The 20574-nt window shown below is 44.6% G+C and overlaps 1 protein-coding gene across 7 annotated transcripts in view; it reads left to right on the top strand.

Moving 5' to 3' along the window:
• Positions 1-12949, top strand: part of LOC130453516 (zinc finger protein OZF-like) — a 38410-nt gene extending 25461 nt beyond the window's left edge. For 4 of the 7 annotated variants that reach the window (XM_056803543.1, XM_056803544.1, XM_056803541.1 and 1 more), the window contains 2 exons: positions 5854-5951; positions 8707-12949. In XM_056803543.1, the coding sequence (XP_056659521.1) occupies positions 5906-5951; positions 8707-10307 (1647 nt within the window). In that variant the 5' untranslated portion in view covers positions 5854-5905 and the 3' untranslated portion in view covers positions 10308-12949. Of the gene's footprint in view, position 1; positions 3095-5853; positions 5952-8706 lie in introns of those variants that run through there. The other 3 variants (XR_008913079.1, XM_056803545.1, XR_008913078.1) reach the window with 2 other exon arrangements.
• Positions 12950-20574: the final 7625 nt, after the last annotated feature.

Below are 20574 nucleotides of genomic sequence, written 5' to 3'. Positions count from 1 at the left end.
GGAGTTACAGCACAAACTACGTGAACTTCATGAATCCGGAGCTGCAGTACAAGCTGGACCATTAGACTTTTCTCTGCATGACCTGAACCCAGGAGATAAAGTTTATATCAAGAATTTCAAGCGAACTGGAGCAACTGAACCTTCATGGGAAGGACCATTCCAAATATTATTAACTACTCCAACAGCTATAAAGATTGGAGAAAGAGACTCTTGGATTCACTGCTCACATGTGAAGAAAGCATCTTCTGCTGAGACTGATTGACTCTATCCTATCATATGAATTGTGACTCTATCTTATCATAAGAATTGGAGATAATAATCCATAGACAAATGGATGCCGGTTTTTTTTCTTTCAAGAATATATTGAATTACTGATTTTTTTTCTTATTTTTTCTTATTTCTTTTCTTTTATTTTTTATCAGAATATTTGATTTTTTTCTCATTTTTTGTACTGAAGGTACACATAATTAATATTAATATTTTTTCCCTGCAGTAATACAAGTTAATATATATACTCTTGCTATAATATCAATATATGCCTAAAAGCTTTAAACTATGGGAACCTGCCATTTATTGATAAAATATTATAGGACTATGATTAATGTTTGTGTCTGATTCCAGGAAAAGGGATAAAAACAAGGAGCACAGACTAAACCTGAATAGTGCCAATAGAGCACACTAGAAATATTAAAGTGAGACTCGAGGTTGCGACGCTTAACTTATGTTTAAGTCGTAGGACTTCCTTGTATCTACACTCTTTTCGAAGTACTCAAACAAGTAAAAAGCTTGACTATCATGCTGGCTCCCTATATCCCTGAGGAAAAATCAGACAAGGGAATGACATTTCCCCATCAAAATAGAATTCTAATTCTTTTCTTCTTATATTATGGCAACTTCCTGTAGTCTTGGCTACAAATGGCTAAGTGAAATATTACTGCATTCTGTCCTACATACTTGTGGGATGGAAATTACTTTAAACTGAACCTATACAAGGTCTATTTTGAATTTTTCTTATGTTTTTGATTATTTTTCTATTTTTTTGATAATTGACACATACAACCCCATACCTGAACATTGCATTCTGAGCTTAACTTGATATTTTTTTTTTAAATACTTACTTCAGGGGGGATTGTATTTTAATTTAAAATCTAAGAATTTTTGAATTTTTTTTGTTTGAGATTTTATTTTTATAAAAATCCAAGACTTTTGTTTAAGATTTTACTGTTATAAAAAATTTTCAAAGATTTTGATTTTGTTCGAGAAAAGATCTTCAAGAAAGAAGTTTGAAACTTTTATATCCAGAGAATGAACTGTTGCAGAAAGATGCCAAAAACCTACACTTCATCAAGAAGATCAAGAATGAACTTTGGATGTGATTGATTGGACTGAACTTTTGATTGAACATTTATTGTAACATTTATGCCAAAAGGGACTGCCCCTAATTTGGCTTTCTGTCAATGCGCCTAGCAAACATTGGTTTTGCTTTCTTTTCTTTTCTATTTCCTCTCTCACTATTCTAATTTCTCTTAGAAAATTGAATATTGTGTATATCTTTAGTTAGAAGTGAATTTAGAACTACAAAATGATTATGTTAAATGATCAATGGGGAGACTAGTCTCCCAATGATCATCAGGGGGGATTGTAAACCTCAAATTTCCTTAGACTTATAATTGTTGAAAATTTCACCATTGGGATATTTCATACTTGGAAAATTTCTTACTGATAGTCTATTGGAATGGGAACTCCATTGGCATGGGAGGTTCCTTCTCTTCCCTTCTTAAGATTACTTTAGGACAGAAACCCTTTGCTGAACAATGGAAAGGACTTTGACCTATGCTTAAGCATAGAACAGGAATTTCTTTGAGTCTTGATTGATTTAGAATTGATACAATGGAGATACTTGGAATAAATCTCCACCCTATTCAGTCCTAATAGGATTGAGTAAGGGCTGCAGCCTAGATCAAAATTTAATTATTCCAATCTCTACCATACTCAAGTTAACAGGATTTAGAAAGGGCTGTAACAAAAGAGTAAAGATTTAATCATTTGAAAAATATGACCTTCAACAGACATGTGCAAAAGCCAGAAACCTCTGGGCGGTCCTGGGTTAAGCGAGAGCCTCCATTGACAGGGAAATTGATGAAGAGTGATTGGTAGATGTGAGGACTGAGGGGAGGCAACTTGGATGGTGTCCTTAAAGATAGGAGGGTCTGGAGACAGGAGAGAGGATTGAGTTTTTGGTCGGGGTGGTTCCTGGGCTCTGAGGAAGCTTGCTCTGAAGGAAGCTGAAGGTGGGGGCCTCTGAGACTGTTTCTCCATTTTGGACACGTGAGTGAAAGGGACTGATCTCTTTTCTTTGCCCCAGCTATCTAAGGGCTTGGGCCTTTTGGCCCAGCCTAAACAGAAGGGGTATTTAAGCCCTATTCCCTTCTCTCCCCTTTCTCTCTCTATATATATCTCTAATTCCTTTCTTGCTCCTATTGTAATTAAACTCCAAAAAAGGCTGACGGCTGACTTGAGTTTTTCATTTAGGAATTACATAGCTGATTCCTTGGCGACCTTAAATTAATATATATCAGTCTTTTAAAGTGATTCCCTTGTAACAGTTCAAACGTTCCCCTTAAATTCTTTTGTTTGATGACACAATCACAGGAATCCAGGTAGAGTACACAGTTGGGAAAAATCCAGGAATAGAGGTACTTCTATCCAGAGACTAGGAGAGAGTGCTCCTTCCAGTCCCAGGCCAGAAAAGAGTGCGTCCTCAGAGCAACTGTCACTCTCCAACTCGCCCCTCCACCCTCTAACTGTCATCATTGTCAATATCTTCTCTCCAACATTCCACTGCTGTCTGTCCCGCCTGAGTGGCAGAAAGGCCCAAAGCTTGATTCAGTTTTCCTTTCCACTTAATGAGGCAAAAAAGAGCAAGGCACAGATTCAGGTGGGGATTGAATACAAAAGCCTCCATATGCAAATCTTCAAATAATAATGGAAATTGGACTCAGTTACTAGATGAGTTCAAAAAGGAATTGAGAAATCAAATGAGAGAAGTGGAAAGAAAATGGGGAAAAGAAATAAAAGTAATGCAAAAAGAAAATTAGACATGAAAAAATAAAATTGGTCAAGTGGCAGAAGAAGTAAAATGGACCAAATGGAAAAAGAGGATCAAGAGGTCATGGAAGGAAATCATTCTTTTTAAATTAGAATTGAGCATATAGAAGCTAATGACTTCATGAAATATCAAGAAACAATAAAACAAAATCAAAAGAAAATATGAAATATCTTACTGAAAAAAACAACCTGGAATATAGATCCAATAGACAATCAATAGTTTATTAGACTTTTTAAAAAGTCTAATATATTACTAGAAATTATCAAAGAAAACTGCCAATATTCTTTAGTCATAGGTTAAAAGAGAGATTGAAAGAATCCACAGATCACCTCTGTAAAGATTAAAATTATGGGGAGATGGGGAGACTGAGGCAGGTAGAAATTTGTTTCTCTCTGCAAGGAGTATTATATTTTTTTAGAGGTTTATTAAAGGCTAAAGATTAAAGAACATACAAGTAAGAAACATGTGCCTAGGCCAGAGGCCTAGACAAAATAACCTCACATCATGGAAGAGCCTGCCTGCTCCAAAACGGAAGTCCAAAAGGCAAGAGCCTTCAAAAGCCTTTGCTTAAATCTCTTCTCGATCTCGGCCCAGGTGAGATTACAAGGCATTCTGGGGAAGTGGAGCAAAGGCTCATGGGGATTGTAGTCCTGTATTCGAGTCTATTTTTCACACCTCCTACAATAATCCCGAAATGACAACTCCCAGGAATTTTTTAACCAATTTGTAGAAATCCCATGCTAAGGAGAAAGTATTGCATTATCAGAAAGAATCAATTCAAATATGGAGCCCCAGTGTTGATTACATAAGATCTGGGAGCTTTTATATGAAAGGATCTAAGTGTTTGAAATATGATATTCTGGAAAGTAAGGAAATAGGGTTTACAGCCATGAATCATCCACCCATCAAGACTGACTATTCTTTCAGGGACAGAAGTCATCATTTAATAACAAAGGGGTTGTCCAAGTATTCCTGATAAAAAGAGCAGAGCAAAACAGAAAAGTTGATGTCCCTATATACAATTCAAGTGAAGCATAAAAAGGTAGAAAGAAAATTAACAAGACTCAAGGAGGTCAAATTGTTTATATGTCTAGTGGAATGATGATAGAAAGAGGTATGGTACCAAAGTGTTTAGGGAGATATGCAAAACAAAAACAAAAACCAAGGGGGTAAAAAAAGAGGATAGCACTGAGAGAAAAAAGAAGAGAGAAGTAACATGGGGTAAATTATATCAAAGAGACATGGGCAGAAAAACTATGATAGTGGAGGGGATGATGGAAGTGGTGAAAGGCAATCAGTATAACTTATTCTTGTTGGGAATAACAGACAGACTCATTGAGGTACAGAATCTTACTTTATAGAGCAGGGGTCCCCAAACTTTTTACACAGGGGGCCAGTTCATTGTCTCTCAGACCATTGGAGGGCTGGACTATTAAAAAAAAAACTGAACAAATCTGTGTACCACTATCTGGGATAGTGGAGACTGCAGCGCTGGCTGTGATGGGCCTGTCACACCTTGCACAGGCCCATCAGTGCCAGCAGTATACACAGTGTGGAATCCTCTCCCCCAGATCGAAGCTGATGTCTTCCATTGTGCAGCCACATAATCCTTTTCGTCACTCAGAACAAGGCAACACACAAAGGATTATGTCGCTAGAAGTAGTACTATACATGAGCAATGCTGTGTTTTGCGCTTTGTGACACCACCACATACAGTGCTCCTCTCACTGACCACCAATGGAAAAGGTGCCCCTTTTGGAAGTGTGGTAGGGGCCAGATAAATGGTCTTAGGGGGCTTCAGTTTGGGGACTCCTGCTATTATAGAGAAATAGAAGGAGAATAAGAAAGGTGGTGGAGGGAGGGCAATAATATAAGGGAAATGGGGGAGGGGTGATTAAAGGGGAACTTTTGGACAGACAGTGAAAGGAGATAGCGTAGGATTAAGAGAGGAAAACAAGATGAAGGGGAATATAGAAATGGTAATCATAATTGCAATTGTAAATGAGATGAACTCACCCATAAAATGGAAGCAGATAACAAAGTGAATTGAAAACCTGAATCTTGTGGTATATTGTTTAGAAGAAACACATTTGACATACACAAGTAGACATAAAGAGAATAAAGGTAAAAGTAATTGTTATTTCAATAATATGGGAATAACATTTAAAAAGAAGTCTAAAACTATACCTCACATTCTGCCTAGTCTTGTGAGTTTATTCTTATTCCTCCTTCATTCTTTCCTCAAATCCCAGGCTAGATAATAGGAATGGAAAGAAAAGGAACAAGCATTTCAAAATACCTACTCTATGCCCTTTGCTGGGTAAAGTTCATAATTATCATTAATTTCACAACATCCCTGTGAGTTTGATAATCTTATTGTCTTCAATTCATAGTTGAGTCAACTGAGGCAAACATGGTAAATAACTTTCCCAGGGGTACCTATGTACCATCTTTCTAAGGTTATATTAAATTTACTTTTCTGATCTCATATCCCTTCACTACCATCTACCTTTAATTTCTATATAATGGAGGTTGTGGAATGTTTCTATCCTTCTATTACAAGAAGTAAAAAAAGATGGAATTTTCTGATTGCAAATTATTTCCATGATCTCTGCCCTCCTGCAAATATTCCAATAGTGAATACAACAAAAACCATTCTGTAGGCCTTACTTGCATGCCCCCTTTCCTTTAAGAGGACCCTATTTTTTATTTTTCTCTCATGATCCCTTTCTCCTTATGCCCAGGGCTTCCAGTTCCTAGAGAAAATTTTATCTCCTGTTTTCAGCAAGGGAATGTATGGCATGGCTACTAGATCGAAAAGGCCCAAGGAGCTGCTGTGCAGGTGAGTGAGTTGAAAGCAGGTGTATAAAGGCAGTTATTCAAAAAGACTTTTTATCTGTGGTGAAGAATGACTTGGGGACTGGCAGACCAATACTAAATCATGCTTTTCATTTCCTGAAAGGTGGTTAAAGAGGTCCAGCCTCTCCAAAAATCTTATGTGGATTCTAATCACCTAGGGAAGGAAGCCAAAAACTGGGGAAACAAATGAGAAGGGGTTTAAGAGTGGAGACATAGTAAAATCAACTTCTCTACTAGTAGCAATGCAATGATCCAGAGCAATTCTGAGGGACATATGAGAAAGAACGCAATCCACATCCAGAGGAAGAAGTGTGGGAAAAGAAACACAAGAAAAATAACTGCTTGATCACATGGGTCAATGGGGCTATGAATGGGAAAGTAGACTCTAAAAGATCATCCTAGTACAAATATTAATAATAAGGAAATGGATCTTGATCAATGGCACATGTTAAACCCGGTGGAATTACATGTCAGATAAGGGAGGGGGGTAAGGGGAGGGGAAGGAAGAAACATGAGTCTTGTAACCATGGAAAATTATTCTAAACCATCTAATTAAATAAAATTTTTAAAAAGAGTGGATATGCATAGAGTATATGACAGACAAAGGACATGGAGAAAGATGCAGTGTGGTGTCAGAGTGGCAAGTCAGAGAGAGTGAGTGAGTTTGTCTCTGATCTGTTTATTACATCATTTTACATCATTGGGGGTTGCAGGATATCCTTCAAACATAGGAAAAGGCAAAAGGTTCTACATAATATTACAAGTCCAATTACAAAAATGATGAAAGAGGTAGTAACACAATTGTTCAGCCAAGTGCCAAGGGAAATGTAATTTGAATCTCCTTCCTGACCAGTGTAAAACTTCTCTCTTCCCAGAATCCTGGTCAACACTAATTCAGATGTTAAAGGTGAACTATTGTGATTTCTTTCAGTCTGTCTGAGCCTTTCACAACTCCAGGCACAGCTACTAGAATGGTAATAGAAATTTAAAGTTTTAATCCAAGCCAAGTCTTTTGACCAAATTAGAGGATCCAGTAAAATCAACCGTGTGAAATATTAACAATATATCCAGACAAGTCTGATCCAGGAACACTTTGTTCATTGGCATCAGCTTTTGAATACATTTTAACACCTTCATAATTCATCATTACTGAAACCCTTCAATGAATATGGCATGAGACATAATTTATGGTAGATTGTAAAAAAAGATGAATCTTTAGTATGTTGGCCCTTAATGGCATGCAATCTTTGCAGCTGTAGCAGCCCAGCTCATAGACGTGATGGGGAAGCAAGGAATGTGAGTGAGCACATGGTCATTATGTGCATGGCAATGAACTTTATTGCCAGCATGGCTGAAGTTTAGGCGCGAAACCTTGCTTTCCTGTGTCCCACTCACCTGAGGAGTAAAACCCCACCTTCACCTTGTCATAGGTTGTATTATCCAATAGGGGTACCCCAGATAACTCATCCATATGTATTGAGGTATCATATAACTGTTCAATATGTATTGAGCTGGCATGACTATAAATAAACCAGCTCCTCTAAGCTCCGACCACTGGGTGTGAATATTCAGGCTGAAACCACCCAATGATCCTCTTTTAACACCGTACAGGTCAGAGGATAAAGCTAGTGCAGATGGAAAGGAGACTAGGAACTACAAGAGGTAGATAATGCTAGATAGCATTAGGAGAAAGAGAGGAAGTAGGCCAGGCCTGGACTAATGACCAGGCCTTAGTAAGGCAGGCCTGGTCTAAGGACCAGGCCTTAGTAAGAAAGATAGAGAAGAGGGACAGGGGAGAAGTTGCTACTTGCCAGACCCGGGAATCCTGAACCAGTGGGCGGAGCTTAGAGGAGCTGGTTTATTTATAGTCATGCCAGCTCAATACATATTGAACAGTTATATGATACCTCAATACATATGGATGAGTTATCTGGGGTACCCCTATTGGATAATACAACCTATGACAAGGTGAAGGTGGGGTTTTACTCCTCAGGTGAGTGGGACACAGGAAAGCAAGGTTTCGCGCCTAAACTTCAGCCATGCTGGCAATAAAGTTCATTGCCATGCACATAATGACCATGTGCTCACTCACATTCCTTGCTTCCCCATCACGTCTATGAGCTGGGCTGCTACAGCAGCTATAGAGAAAAGAAGAAAACTTCTATTCCTCTTTGAAAATTACTGCCTAAGAGTTAAAAAAGAGTAAAGTTGTTTCTCTGCTTACCATACAACATTTATCAAGAATGACCATGTGATAGTGCATCCAAAATGATGAGAACAGAATATCTGGAAGGTTACCCAAGATTCACAAAATTAGAAGAATGAGGGACGAGTGACTTTTTAGGAAAGATAGAAAGGCAATGGAGGAAGATTGTGTAATACTGTGGACAAAACATGCTTATGCATAGAGTTTGAGTTTTAGTCTAGCTGCAAGGAAGTTGTTCAAGTCATTTCTCCATTTTTATGACATTTGGGAAGTATGAGGAGAATCTTGGGCCTGCTTATGTCACTGGTCCATTGTGGACCATTCATTTTTATTGTATATGAAAGTCTTTTTAAAATCATCCATCATGCAGATATGACCAAATGGTGTATCCAAAGACTAGTTCTTCTAAAAGCTCCTTTTTGCCTGGGAAAATAGAATAAAAATCAGTTTACTTGCTGCCATCAGAGGAAAGAACTACATTTCTCTGTGTGTTCCTTCCTTCTTTGCTTATATTATTATTTCTTTTCTTCAGAGGCAGAGAATAATTTTGAAGTGAAGGAGATGTCTACAAAGCTGAGCCTTTTTGTGAAAGGATCTGGCCCCAAAAGATGCATGACTAAGGAGCTCCATGACTTTATTTTGAGAGAAATCTGTGCCCCTAATATCAAGGTAAATAAAAATCCAAAGAGTGACAATGAATTTGATGAAACTGTTGAGAAATTCAGCCAATATTCAGCCCTAAATCAGTACATGAAATTGACCTTAGGAAATGACTGTTGTCAGGATAGCGAATATAGGAAAAGCTTTCCTGAAGAAGTAGAACTTGTTCAGTCACCCAAGGAACTGGAAATGCCTACGTATCAAGGTAACCTAGGAGGAATGGCCTTTGGCTGGAGTTTAAACCTCATTAGACATCCAAAAATTAAACATGTTGAGATAGTTTCAGTAAGTGATAAAGGTGGGAGACCTTTGAATCAGAACTCTGAACTTGCCGCACATCAGAGAATCCACACTAGAGAGAAACCTTATGAATGTAAACACTGTGGAAAGGCATTTAAACGGAGAGGCCATCTTGCTGCACATCAGACTGTCCACACTGGAGAGAAACCTTATGAATGCAAACACTGTGGAAAGGCTTTCACAATGAAGAGCAATCTTGCTAAACATCAGAGAATCCACTCTGGAGAGAAACCTTATGAATGTAAACACTGTGGAAAGGCTTTCACACGTAGGGGCAATCTTGATATACATCAGAGAATCCACACAGGAGAGAAACCTTATGAATGTGAACACTGCGGAAAAGCTTTCACAGTGAGGAGCAATCTTGCTAAACACCAGAGAATCCATACTGGAGAGAAACCTTATGAATGTAAACAATGTGGAAAGGGTTTTACACAGAGTGACAGTCTTGCTGCACATCAGAGAATCCACACTGGGGAGAAACCTTATGAATGTAAGCAATGTGCAAAGGCTTTTACACAGAGGGCCCATCTTGTTGCACATCAGAGGTTCCACACTCGAGATAAACCTTATGAATGTAAACAGTGTGGAAAAGCTTTTACAGGGAGTGGCCACCTTGCTGCACATCAGAGAATCCACACTAGAGAGAAACCTTATGAATGTAATCAATGTGGAAAGGCTTTCACACAGAGGGGCCATCTTGCCAGACATCAGACAATTCACACAGGAGAGAAACCTTATGAGTGTACACAATGTGCAAAGACTTTCACAGAGAGGGGCAATCTTTTTGCACATCAGACAATCCACACAGGAGAGAAACCTTATGAATGTAATCAATGTGGAAAGGCTTTCACAGAGAGGAGCTCTCTTGCTGCACATCAGAGAATCCACACTGGAGAGAAACCTTATGAATGTAAACAATGTGGAAAAGCTTTCACAGAGAGGGGCCATCTTGCCAGACATCAGACAGTCCACACAGGAGAGAAACCTTATGAATGTAAACAATGTGCAAAGGCTTTCACAGAGAGGGGCTCTCTTGCTACACATCAGAGAATCCATACTGGAGAGAAACCTTATGAATGTAATCAGTGTGGAAAGGCTTTTACATGGAAGGAATCTGTTGCTAAACATCAGAGTATCCACACCAGAGAAAAACCTTATTGTATGGGATAAAATCATGCATTATCCTCTAGTATACATTAATTAATATTAGTTATTTTTGATTGGCAACTTCCTGCAACAAATTAGTAATCATTAGGTGCCCTTTAGAAGGGTGACAAGAAGAGTAGATAAATTCCCCTCCACAAGCAACTTTTTTTTTTTTTAAAACCCTTACCTTCTGTCTTAGAGTCAATACTGTGTATTGGCTCCAAGGCAGAAGAGTGGTAAGGGCTAGGCAATGGGGGTCAAGTGACTTGCCCAGGGTCACACAGCTGGGAAGTGTCTGAGGCCAGATTTGAACCTAGGACCTCCCGTCTCTAGGGCTAGCTCTCAATCCACTGAGCTACCCAGCTGCCCCCGCAACTTTTAATATATACATAAATATACACCTTTAATTCATTTTTTTAATGTGGCCAAACCCCCCCCCCCATTTTTTTATTATGGATTAAGACATTAAATTCTGATCCTGTGAAGAAAATCATTGAGTGTATTGGTGCACAAGAATAGAATCCCAGCAGGAAAAAGGCAGCAATGGCGTCGAGTCATGGGGCAGGGGGATTTCCCCTGGTACTGCCCCCTAGGACCGCCCCTCTGAGTGGTCCTGGCAAAACCGGAAGTCACAGTTGCCTCCTGAGACATGCTGTGATGGAATTAGTAGGCAAAGAAAATGTTTGATAAACTGAGGCAAGAGTGGATTTTGCTCTTTTCTGGTTTTGTTGCTAGCTAGACTTCCCTGTGAGCATGGCTATGGGGCCCTAATGGTGGCCACAGAATAGCAAGCTAAATGGAGCAACCACGAAAGTAACATATCTCTCTTTCCTTTCCATCCCTCTTTTTTGAGGCCCCAAGACAAAAGGGGAAGCCACAAGGCCACTGCTCATGCTTACACTGTCATCCCCAGTACAAGATTTTCTCCCCATCACTGCCCCTAGTCCTCAGAGACCCTACTCCCTGGTCAAGGAGTCCACAGGCCAGCACATTGCCTCCTACGGGCTAACAACAAAAATATAGGCAAGTTAAAAATAAATAAACAAGGCAAAATAAAATTTAAAAAATTAAACATAAAATTAAATAAAAGAAAAATTAATAAAATTAAATATAATCAATAAAATACATAAAATTAATTAATTGGATATACCAGTTCTGTAATCCATCATTTCAAAAGTTAATGCCTTGCATTCATTTCTTATTTAGCCCTAACACCAACGTCCAACTTTGTTGTCTTTTAAAATAAACTTAAAGGAAGTTGTGTCTACATTTTTAATTTAAGTATTCAAATGTTTTGGCTATTAAATTATTGGATTTTGTAGAGCTCCTTGCTGAACCCTAGGCCCAGGACCACATAGCTACTGCCGGGTCCATAACTTAACTCCCCCCTCTCCTAAATTAGGGTTTCTTTTCCTAAGCAGCAACAGCCATAGCAGGTACCCCAAACATATAGTGAAGAAAGACAAGGTATTTTTCTCAATTTGGGGAACAAAAGCAGTAACTTCTGACCAGATAATCTACTAAGTCCTTCTTATATTATGGGGGATATTGCTATGAAGAAGTCAAGTAATATTCCCCAGGACTTGCCATTGTATAAATTACTAAGAAGTTGGGATGAACCAGGATTTCCCAAGAAGCACTGGATGTCAAGGAAGGAAACAGAGGCTGTGCAAAGTCTGGACACTGAAGCCTTTTACCAGGCCCCTCTTTGACTCTTCTGACTTTAAAATTCTAAAAGAATTGAAAGCAATCATTGGCAGCAAGGATTCCAGAGGATATTCCAACTTGTGGCTCTGGGCATATCACCTTGATGGTTCAACCAAGCCGAGTACTAGCAATAACCTCTTGGTTAAATCTGAAAAAACTGACCCCCCTGGCTTCTCACCTGACAAGAGGCTACTCCATCTCACGATCCAAGCCATCCTGACGCCTTCGGCACCACCCCTACCACCCCCGACATGCCCCTCTCACCTGGCAGCCCACCTTTGGTACCATCTCTTTGCCTCCCCTTACTGGCTAACTCATGTACTATCTACCCTTGCTCTTGCCATGCCCAGCCTGTGCCATTCCTTGCCCAGCTTTTCCCTCCCCACGGCCCAGCCTCCCACTCCTGCCACTTAGTCTCCCCTTCTCCCCTTTCTCCAGTTTCTCCCCCTCCCTGACCAACCTCCACTTTAACCAACTTCTCCCTCTCTTTCTCTCCTTTCGCTGCCCAACCCCTCCTCCCCTGGACCTCTCTCACTACCTCTCCTCCCCCTTCCCCACCACACCCCAACATTGTGCTTGCCCCCTCCCGAAAACAACAAGCTAAGCACCAGGAACCAGACAAGTCCAATACAGTCCTTTCCCCCAGGGATGTTCTCATTTATTATTAATGAGATCATTAGTCAATACTAGACATCTTACACTTTTTTCTCCACAAGATTTGAGAGATTCATTGAAAAAACTCCTGCCTTTGGAGGCACCTATGGTGCTGTTTAAGAAGTTTGAAAGTCTATTTAGGACATATAACCCAAATTGGGCAGATGTTACAGAATTGCGTTACTAGAAGATGAGAGGCACATGGTCCTTTCCTTTGTGATTTGGTCCCAAATATTTCCCAATACAAGGAATTATCATATTTTTGTTAGACTAAAAAGTTAGTTAACCGAGGTAATTTTACCTAACATCTTGATTTGTTTGTGTTTATTTTGTTTTCAAAACACTTGCTTTCCATTTTAGAATCAATCCTATATAGTGATTGCAAGGGAAAAGAAGAATTAGGGTTAGACAATGGAATTTCAGTACCTTGCCCAGGATGATCCAGCTGGGAAGTTTCTGAAAACAGATTTGAACCCAGGACTTCCCACCTGTAAGCCTGACTCAAACCTCTGAACCTCCTAACTGCCTCCCTAACACCCTGTTTCTATTCCAAATAGCAGGGGATCTAGTTGCCTCAGTCCATGCTGAAACTTGTATTCAGAATTTCCAATTATTAAGAGCTAACTCTCCCCCCCTTTATCTCTCCATTTCTGATCTTTATCTCTTTCTTGTCTTTATCTCTCTCCTCTGTCTTTATTTCTGGTCTTTATCTCTCGTTTGTTTTTCTCTCTTCTGTTTCTTGTTTTTCCGTTTCTTTTCTTTATCTCTCTTTTTCTGCCTCTGGTCTCTCTCTCTGTCTCTTGTCCTTCTGTCTGTCTTTGTGTCTCTCCCTCTTTCCTCCCCCCTCCCCCCATGGATTTTAGACAGAGGGCAAAGTGTCTTCTCTTAAATTAATCAAACCTAGGAAGACAAGTAACTACAGGGAAGTCCTACCCACAGCCTTGGCTTCCTGAGACTCTGCAGGGCTCCCTAGTGTCCACATCTCCGAAGTCACTGGTGCAGGAAAGTCTCAGGAACCATCACTTCATTCGCCACTCTCGGGACCTTTCTGCCACCCAACCTCCCCAGCCCAGTACTGGTTTGGGCTTCCTTTGCCCTCCAGCCCTTTCTCTCTTTTCTCCAGATCAGCTCACAACTAAGAACAAACCACCTTGATCCTGGTCCTGATGAGGGATGTCAGTCTCTGCCTTCAGGCACTTCCCCCTCCCCCCCCATCTCTTGACCAAGAACTTTTCCCACCCAAAGCTCCCTCTATACCTCTCATCTGTGGAAGCTCAGCTGCTGAGCACAGGGAATGTCTTACTTTGGGATGGATGTAGCTGTGCTGTTTGTATTTTCCTTAGCTCTGGCCTGGGCATGAGGAAGAATCTCCTCAGTGATTTCTAAGCAGAAAAGGTCCAGACCCCTTCCCCATCCTCTCCCCTCTGCCTCCTCTTTCCCTCCTCTCTCAGCCCTCCCAGTCCAGCCTCCTGGGTGGGATCCTGAGGCACAGTCACACAGGAAGTGGCTCATCCTAGATCCCCTCTGAGGTCCTCTGTTGAGGGAGGAAAGGAGGTGGCTGGTCATCCTGAAGGCCAGGCATTCCCCTCCCTGCTTTTCCCCATGAGGGATTCTTTCAGAGGCCCTGGGTTCAGATTCTGCCTCTGACACGTGTCTGTCTCTTCTGGGGCCTCAGTGTGTTCTGTGAAACACAGGAGTCAGCCCAGGTGACATCCAACATCCCTTCCAGGGTTAACCCCTGCTGCACTAGGAAGAGTGAATTGGAGTCCTCAGGGACTGCATCTAAACCCCTAGAAGGGAAACACGGATTGAATCAAGATCCAAGTTGGAATCGCCCCTGAGATACTTGGTGGCTATGTGACCTTGGAAAAGTCATTTCATCTTTGCCTCACTTTCCCCATTTGTGCATCTACCCAGCAAGGTGCTAGTGATGAATCCCTGAGGGCCCTAGAAATGCTGGCTGTGATGATTTCTTTCCTGTGGAATAAAACATACAAAAATGCTTCCTGAAACCGGGAGAGAAGAGAGATAGAATGAAGTTGGGCTCTAAAAGGAGGGTGTAGACAGAGGGCCAAGCTGGGCAGGGCTGCTCAGGACCAGGAAGGAGCAGACTCCAAGGCAGTGACCAGCAGCCTGGGGTCAGGGGCTGAGCCAGAGGAGGGGAGGGTTTGGGGTGACCTGCTGGCCCTCTCCCTGATACCTTTCCTCATGGTCCCCTCACCAGACTCCCTGTCCTTGCCCTTTCTCCCCTCAGCCCCTGCCATGTGTCCCACTCTCTCCCCTACCCTGGAGCTCCTCTGAGTGCATCCGCAGGCCCCCTTTGCCCCTATCCTCAGGGAGCTGCCCCCTCCCTCTACACTGTTCCTCCTCCCCAGGCAGGTCCTTCCTCCACTCCCCCACCTTCAGAGGGGATCACTCCTCTTCCAGACCAAGGAGGGGGTTGGACTCCATCTCCAAGCTGAGCAAACATTTAGAGAAGACTTCCTGGGTTCCAGGTACCATGCTCAGGGCTTCACCATGACCATCTCAGTGGCCCTGGGCCAGTCACTTAACTGCTTCTCTCTGGTCTTCCCTGTCTACAATGGGGTGTTGAGAGCAGCTGCCTCTCAGGGTTGGGGGTGGATTCTGTGAGAGAATGTAAGACGCTGTGTGAGCCTTCAGTCCTGTGGAAATGCTGGCTTTGCTGTGAGGATTCCTGCTTGGAGCACACGTGTCCTAGGAAAGACAGTAGAGGACGCAGACACTGTAGGGGCCTCCTTTTTCATTCAAACTGATATTCAGGGAAGAGTAGAGGATGGCAGGAGCTGGGAGGGATCTGCTGGGCTGAGAAGTGGGGCCAACAGGGCTGCGCACACGGCCTCAGGGGCTTCCTGCTCTTATACTGAAATGTCGAGATGGATTTGGGGTCGGAAGTCTCCGTTCATTGATTGTGCCAGTTTATCGGTCAGACAGGCATCACCCATATGAAGTCACAGGGAGGTCAGCGGCCCTCTGGAATGACCAGAGACCCCGATCTTGCTCAGGCAGTTGAACAAATCTTTTGAGGAGCTCATTATTCAGCCCCTCCTTTGACCACCCCAAGACGTCTGTACCTGCTGAATGCGTGATTAGGAGACGCTTCCTCAGACCCTCAGTCCTTGCCACAGACAGGGTGGACGAGAAGGACCAGAATCTCTCCCCGAGGAGCAGGACTCATTCCTCAGGATGCGGGCCTGAGAGATGAGAGATCACTTCAAACAATCAGGAGCCATGAGAGGGGAAGAATTCCTCCGCCCGGGGGGGGAGGGTTGCAGAAGATAAAGTGAGCAATTTTTACTTGTCGGGTGAAGAAAGACTGGAATGTGAGGGCCAGGTGTTGGGGCAGAACCCACACAGAGAGTCAGCTTATAAGGAGGCCAGCTCTGTATAAGAAGAAAAACAGAAATAGAGACAGAAGAATGGGAAAAGAAAGAACAGGCTCTTGCGGGTTCGAGAGAGGCTTTGAGTAGAATGGCCACAGCACTCTTGTTGAGAGCTATGAAAATTCATGTATTATGACAAAGACAAGTTTTGACCCTTTTTCCTTCTCTGGTAATGAGCATGGAGGCCGCCCTGGGATGCAGCTTTCCCACCTGGGAGATGGCCCTAAGTTCTCTCTCCCTGGAAACTGCCCTGAAGGAATGCTAGAGCTCAGAGCCTTGTAGTAAGAAGTGGCGGCCATGGAGACCCTTTGATCCCAGCTGCCTGGGACGGGAATATTGGCCTTTATTGAGAGATCTTTGTGCTTTCTCCTAAAAGGGGATGGGTCCTAATGAGTCCAAGAAGTGGATTTGATAGAAACCACCTAACATGGAGGCACCCTGCATCCTGAATTCTCCCCTGATACAAGTGGAAGTGGCCTCCTTTGACTGGCTGAGTAGCCAGAGCATGCTTTGTCATTTTTGTTTTTATTTTTTAATTTAAACCCTTACCTTCTGTCTTGGAATTAAGATTGTGTATTGGTTCCAAGGCCACAATGTGGTAAGGGCTAGGCAATGAGCTAGGAAGTGTCTTAGGCCAGATTTGGACCTAGGACCTCCCATCTCTAAGCTTGGCTCTCCATCCACTAAGCCACCCAGCTGCCTCCATGCCAAACTGAGAGTCAGTATCTTTCCCATTATTTCCAGAGGACGAAGGTCAGTTGTAATTCATCCCCATTGAAGGTGCCGTGAATTGAAATGGAAAGAAGAAATAGTTTCCCTCTTCCCTCTCCTTTTATCCCATGGCTTTGAGAAATTGTCCAGGGGTGTTTCTATTTCTTTTTTGTCTCATTTGTTCTTCTCAGTTTAACGTTCAAGGGGTCATCACCATTGAACTTCCAAGGAGTTGGAGTCATGGTGACACTGAAGCCAGGATTCCAGGCAGGATGCTAGGGCCGGCTTCCTAACAAGGATGAATCGGCATTGAGGAAACTAGAAGTATGTATTGCTCTCCTTTTATCCAGAAATCACTGGCGCTCTGCTCTTCCTCCAAGCTCAGTGCCATAACCCACTGTTGTAGTCACATTGCTGAGACATGACGGTGAAGGTCATCAGCAATGGATTTGGCTAGTTTGGATGCTTTCAACACCACAGCAATAGACATTGAGGCCATCAATGATGCCTTCATGAAAGTCAACTACATTATGTTCAAATAGTTCATCTATGGCAGGTGCAAGGGCACAATCAAGGCTGAGAGTGGAAAGTGGCTGACCGATGGAAAAATCCTTACCATATTCCAGGAGAGGGATCCCACAAATAATAAATGGGGAGCTGCTGGGACTGAGTCTATCTTAGCATCATGGAAAATGTCCGGGCTTACGTGAAGAGTGGGTCCTTATGCCTGCCCCTTCTGCGGATGCCCCAGTGTTTGTTATGGGAACGAACCATAACAAATCCCATAATTCCCTTAAGATGGTCAGGAATGCCTCTTCCTCCTACTGCTTGGCTCCTTTGGCCAGTTATTTTTGGCAAATTTGGCATTATGGAGGCATTCGTGACCTCAGGCCATGCCATTACTAACGGTAGATGGCCCCTCTGGCAAGCTTTGCTGAAACATGCCTTGTGCTGAATGAGAAACTCACAGGCTTGGCCTTTCCCCTCTGGCGCTCTGACATTCTTCCCGCACTTCTGGGTGTTCCCATCTGGCCTCAGCAAGATCACCCAACACTTGGGAATGAAGATGCAGCCCAGTTAGCCAGCACCGGAGGCCAGGATGGAGAAGATCTCCCCCACCACCACGGCCTTGCCCTTGGCGCTCAGGTAGGTGGGCAGGAAGGAGGCCCACACAGGGCAGAAACGAATGAACCTGGCTTCACTGATGGTGTCGGGCCGGCTCCTGCCAGGAAAGCCACCGTGAAGCTCCCCAGGGCTGAGAGTCCAACGTAGCCCAAGACGCGGTAGAAACCCAGGACAGAGCCCTCATCACATGCAATGAGGATCTCATCAGGTTGGGAATGTGTGTCCGTGTCGGGACAGGGAGTCACTTGGGCCCCAGAGCAAAGGAGCACAGCACTGCTGGGAGCTCCGGGTGGTAGCCATCTCTTACTCCTGCTCCCTGGGGCTGCAGCCTCAGAGGCCACAATGACCAGAAGGCTTTGGGCTAAAGCGGAAGAAACAGCCCCAGGGAACACAAGCCCAAATGTCGCGTCTTGGAGGAGGCAGGTGGCTGCAGTGGGGCCACCAAGGAAGAGCCAGGAGCAGAGGAAGCAAGGTGAGGAAGACGAGGAGAGTGTAGCTGAGGGCCGGTTATTGGCTTTCACTAGGGGGGATCTTCACAAACACCCCAAGAATCAGAGCTGGCAACACAGAGAAGAAAGGCGCCCCGAAGGCCAGAGCCGCTCCCAGAGGTTCTTCGATATCCAGGAAGGTGATACTGTGGGGAGGCGGCGATCCCTCTCCTTATTGGGATGCTCATCTTGGTGGCACTCCCTATCTGGAGGGGACAAGAAACACCTCATTGTTTTATGTTCCACATGCTCCTTCCCTGACACGGAAACGCCCAGACCAGCTCTGACCAGAGGGCCGAAGGTGCCCCGCGAGTTGTACACGCAAGAGCACGTGGGGCCAACACCCTTTATAATTTAGACATTGTTGATCGCCTTATTTCTGTCTTAAAATCACTACCGAGCATCCGATCCAAGACCTAAGAGCAGTAAGGGAGAGGCAATTGTGGTGAAGTGACTTGCCCAGGGTCACACAGCAAGGCAGTCTGAGTCTAGATTTGAACCCAGGACCTCCTTTTTTGCAGGCCAGGCTTTCTAACCATTGATCCCCCTCACTGCCCCACATGATGTTATCCCTCAGTATTTTTCTTTCACAGTTGAAGAAAATGGTTCCTTAGCCTCTCCATTCTCCCACTGCATGGGTGCTCGCTGCTAATTCCCCAGCATTAATCGTGATCATATTGATAATAATCGCTAGCATTTATACAGCACTAATCATGTGCCAGTTATTGTGCCAAGGGATGTCCAATGATCATTTCATTGGCTCTCCCCAGAACCCTGGGACGGAGGTATTCCCATTTCATAGGAGGGGAAACTGAGGCAAGCATACATTCAATGACTTGTCCAGGGTCACACAGCCAGGAAGCATCTGAGGTTGGAACTCGGGTCTTCCCGACTCCAGCTCCAGAACTCTGAAAAAGAATGCGGAGCCCTGAATCCTTTCCCTCCTCCGCCCCCTTGTGGAGGAAACGGGAAGAACGCGAGTGACGCGGAGGATCCTCGGCCTCCACCGGCCCTTCTCCGAGCAGGCGGCCCTTTCCGTCCCGACTCCTGTGCGATGGTTTGGGCCATTGCAGTGCCCCCAAACAGCTCCATCATGGCCCTGGTCCTCCCCGGGACGGTATCGAGGCTGTGGCGGACGTTCTGCGGGTTCTGCTCCCGTCACTCTGCATCGGACCGGCTCAGGCGTGGCAGGTTTCCCAGAATTCCTCCCGCTCGTCCTTCCTCCCAGCATCCCCTCTCCAGGAGAGCCGGACGGACCCCTCCAGGCCCCCGTAGGGGCAGACACCCTCCCGCCCGGCCTCTCACCCCCACCCCGAGCCGCAGCGGAGCGCTTTATCCCCGGATGCGTCCTTTTCCTCGCCCGGGATGCAGAGCCCGGCGTGGCGTCGCTGCCCGAAGCCTGTGGAGGCTCTCCGAGCCCTTTGAGCGTCGTCACTCCAGATCGCGCTCCACAATGGCGGAATCCCTGCGGGACTCCCAGCAGGGCCTTCGAGGCTCACAAAAAGCCCTTTTTCTTCCCAGCGGCCGTGGCGGGGCTCGTCGGGGAGGTCCGGGCTGGGAAACCCAGCTGGGATGAGACCCAGGGGGGAGCTGGGGGAGGGGCAGAGCCAGGCTTCTGGGGGGTGCCTGCAGGAAAGAGGTCCTCCTGGGGCCTGGCAGGCCTCGAAGGGCCCCCCCAGGGTGCTGGACCCCCCCTGCTGCCTCCCCCTCTGGGCCTCCCTTTAGGGCTGCCTCCCAGCTCAGCCTGGACAGGCCCAAAGCCTGGAAGAAGAGGCTGGAGTCCAGGGAAGGGCCTGGGGGGCCCCCAACGCCCCCATCCCAGGGGAGGGCAGGCCATGCCCAGCCCAGGCCTGTGTATTCTCCCCTCCTGAGCCCCAGAGACAGCAGAGAGGAATTCAGAGCAGCAGCCCCGGGCCTGAGGCCAGCAAGGGAAGAATCCTCCAGGGAGAGAAGCCCTTCCAGGCCTTTTAGCCCCTCAGGGCCTGCTAGAGCTCAGGGCCTGGAGTCAGTTTCCTCCCCTGTCCAAAGGGCTGTAGGAGAGGCAAAGCCGCCCAGCCTCTGCCCAGAAAGCCCTAAAGGGGTTGGGAAGAGGCAGCCAGGTCTGAACAGCCTGAACCCAGCAGCTCTGCAGACAAACACACAGACACCCCCAGACTGTCCTCTGTCCATCAGGGCTCAGAGCCTGGGCTCAGGGGCTGCTGCTGC

The sequence above is a fragment of the Monodelphis domestica genome, chromosome 6 (assembly GCF_027887165.1).
Source record: "Monodelphis domestica isolate mMonDom1 chromosome 6, mMonDom1.pri, whole genome shotgun sequence".
NCBI classification, from domain to species: domain Eukaryota; kingdom Metazoa; phylum Chordata; class Mammalia; order Didelphimorphia; family Didelphidae; genus Monodelphis; species Monodelphis domestica.
This window is presented reverse-complemented; position numbering and strand designations above follow the sequence as displayed.